The sequence below is a fragment of the Ylistrum balloti genome, unplaced genomic scaffold (genome assembly GCF_031769215.1).
Source record: "Ylistrum balloti isolate Yb309-2 unplaced genomic scaffold, AGI_CSIRO_Ybal_v1 Utg370910, whole genome shotgun sequence".
NCBI lineage: Eukaryota > Metazoa > Mollusca > Bivalvia > Pectinida > Pectinidae > Ylistrum > Ylistrum balloti.
Window position 1 is genome coordinate 46,691 of NW_026782516.1, and position 2,895 is coordinate 49,585.

The 2,895-nt window shown below is 37.3% G+C and overlaps 1 protein-coding gene across 1 annotated transcript; it reads right to left on the reverse strand.

Annotated features, from left to right (window-relative positions):
• Positions 1–451: 451 nt before the first annotated feature.
• Positions 452–2,348, reverse strand: LOC132559416 (cholecystokinin receptor type A-like). Its single transcript, XM_060224028.1, has one exon. The coding sequence runs from the start codon at positions 2,346–2,348 to the stop codon at positions 1,119–1,121; it is 1,230 nt and encodes a 409-aa protein (XP_060080011.1). The 3' UTR covers positions 452–1,118.
• Between the last annotated feature and the right edge of the window lie 547 nt (positions 2,349–2,895).

Genomic DNA, 2,895 nt, shown 5'->3' on the forward strand with positions numbered 1-2,895 from the left:
AACTGCACATGGTACCTATGCTTATAGTTAAACTGTACATGGTACCTATGTTAATGGTTAAACTGTACATGGTACCGATGGTAAAGGTCAAACTGCACATGGTACCTATGCTTATAGTTAAACTGTACATGGTACCTATGTTAATGGTTAAACTGTACATTGTACCTATGTTAATGGTTAAATTGCACATGGTACCTATGGTAATGGTTAAACTGTACATGGTACCTATGGTAATGGTTAAACTGTACATTGTACCTATGTTAATGGTTAAATTGCACATGGTACCTATGCTAATGGTTAAACTGTACATGGTACCTATGGTAATGGTTAAACTGTATACGGTACCTATGGTAATGGTTAAACTGTACATGGTACCTATGGTAATGGTTAAACTGTACATAGTACCGATGGTAATGGTTAAACTGTACATTGTACCTATGTTAATGGTTAAACTGTACATATTACCGATGGTAATGGTTAAACTGTACATGGTACCGATGGTAATGGTTAAACTGTACATGGTACCGATGGTAATGGTTAAACTGTACATGGTACCGATGATAATGGTCAAATAATGTACAAAACAACTGCAAATTAAACATCTTTTACAAGTCTTCCTTTCGATACATAGCTAAGCCTCGGCAAAATCGGACTCTCTGTACACTCTTCATCAGTAAATCGATAACGGTTACAATTCCTGCATAACTTAATGCCTTAGCTTGTTTTCAAGGAGAGCTATAGGCTTGTTTTACTTTATAAAATCATATAGACGAATAATTGTTATTTAATAGAGAAAACAAACAATTTTATGGGTTCCCACATGCTAACATTTCTGTGAAGGATGTGAACATACAATGTGAAGGTGGATCTTCTTTTTGGCAGTTGTAGGAACCAACGTTAAAACAAGATACCTAAAATAAACAAAGGTATAAATAAACAAATAGATGGATAGATAAATAGCAAAATATGACAAAATGCAACTTTTAGCAGATTTTCATAAAATCGAAAAACAGAATCAGCGTTCTCCAATTATACTTTGTATCGTCATTAGATTCTAGAGGCACTTTTCCTCTGTATAGTTCTCTAAGAAAGTGCACAGAACAACTCATCCATAATTGTTATCGACGAAATAATTTCTTCATTTCTGCTCTGAATGAACTATCAAAGAAGCCGTATATAAACGGATTTGACACATGATTTAACAAGAAGAACTGAAATATAAACAGGTACACCTGTCTCTCTATAGAGGAGAAGTATATCCAAAACTCGTCCGAGTCTAGATTGATGCACATATTTACAATAAGAGAAGGTACATAAGTCACACCGGTAATGGCTGAAATTGTCATAAACATTAAAGAATATCGATGTGTCGCCCATTTATCCTTTTTCTTCTTAGTCTTCCGTGTACCGTCAGGATCTCTTGAACCGGAAGTGCCGACATTTTGAGTCGTCACTTGGCTTTCAACGACTGAAGTTTCTTCTTGTTTCGAAAACTCCATATCAGCGAGTGACTTTACATTGGCTGTAGTTCTCATACCTCCCTCCATCTCTCGCTTCCTCTTCATCTGATTAAAGATCCTCCTTCCTATCAACACGTACATGAAAGCTATTCCGGAGATGAAGGAAAGTGCAGTAACAAACATGCAATAAAAGTAGATACTGATAGCCAATTCAAAATCAGTACTGACGTTAGTTCTCCTGCCACACCTTGACCCCGTGACCCCTAATATGGTGTTGTGGATGGCCGAAGTTCCGTAGAAAAACAGAATTGGAATGTCAATTAGCACTGACGCGATCAACAGAACAATAACAGCAGCCTTCTGCCACCCAATCGTCATTTGCCATCCAAATGGCCGACACACCTTTAGATACCTCTGGATGGCTATCACAAGGATTAACATACCAGACGTGTTACTGAGATTTCTTCCATTAAACCAGGCAATCTTACATCCCCAGTTGTCGTAAAAAGTTACAGGTAAGATGTTCAAAAGCAGATAGGTTGCCGGACCGGTGACACAGACGCATATATCAAGTACAGCTAGGACCATGATAAAGAAACGATCCTCAAACTTCTTCTTTATCTTGAACTGGTAGATGATGATAATGAGGATGTTGCCAGATACTCCCAAAAGTATGTATAGGCCTAGAAAAACGTCCAGTCCTATAAAAGATTGAGCCAGGTCCCAATTCCATTGTTCCAACGTATATCCACTCCCTTTTCCTGAATCTGCCTGTCTTGAAACCGGGAGTGTATCATTGCTACTGTTATTTACTGCATTCGACAAAAGTCCGACAAAGCCATTTAAGACATTCAGCGCATTCGTGAAAATGGAATTATTACCCTCCATTTGAAAACAGGGGAGATTTCAGTGTTGATTGTGATATGCTTTTTGCTGGTAGTTAAGAAATGAACAGGAAATTAGCTCTCGTACTAGATATCCCCCAGTATACGCATTTCCGCAATTTGTGTATCAGATGTAAAGATAATGTGCATGTACATGTACAGCGTATGTATTTGTCAAATTCAAAGTGTGTATGATGATAATATATAAAGCATGATGATAATATAGTGCTATAAATATGTGAAGTTGACTTTTATGTTAGGGATTATTTTTTCACATCATCTTTGTACAAAAACAGTTGTCTTTGTTCTGACGGGTCTAGTGATTTTGGACGTCGACAGGAATATATCTTTAAAGCAATAATGTTGAATTGAAATGCATCGGCATCATGGTTAAATCGTTTTAACGAAATCAGGCTGTTTATTAAACAAATGAAGTACATTTGTAAGGGGTTGTAACAAAATCAACAAACAGACGGAGGGTTCCCGAGAACAAGTTACCCGACAGGATGTCATCACACCGGAAGCAGTCACATACAACCGATAATAAAGCT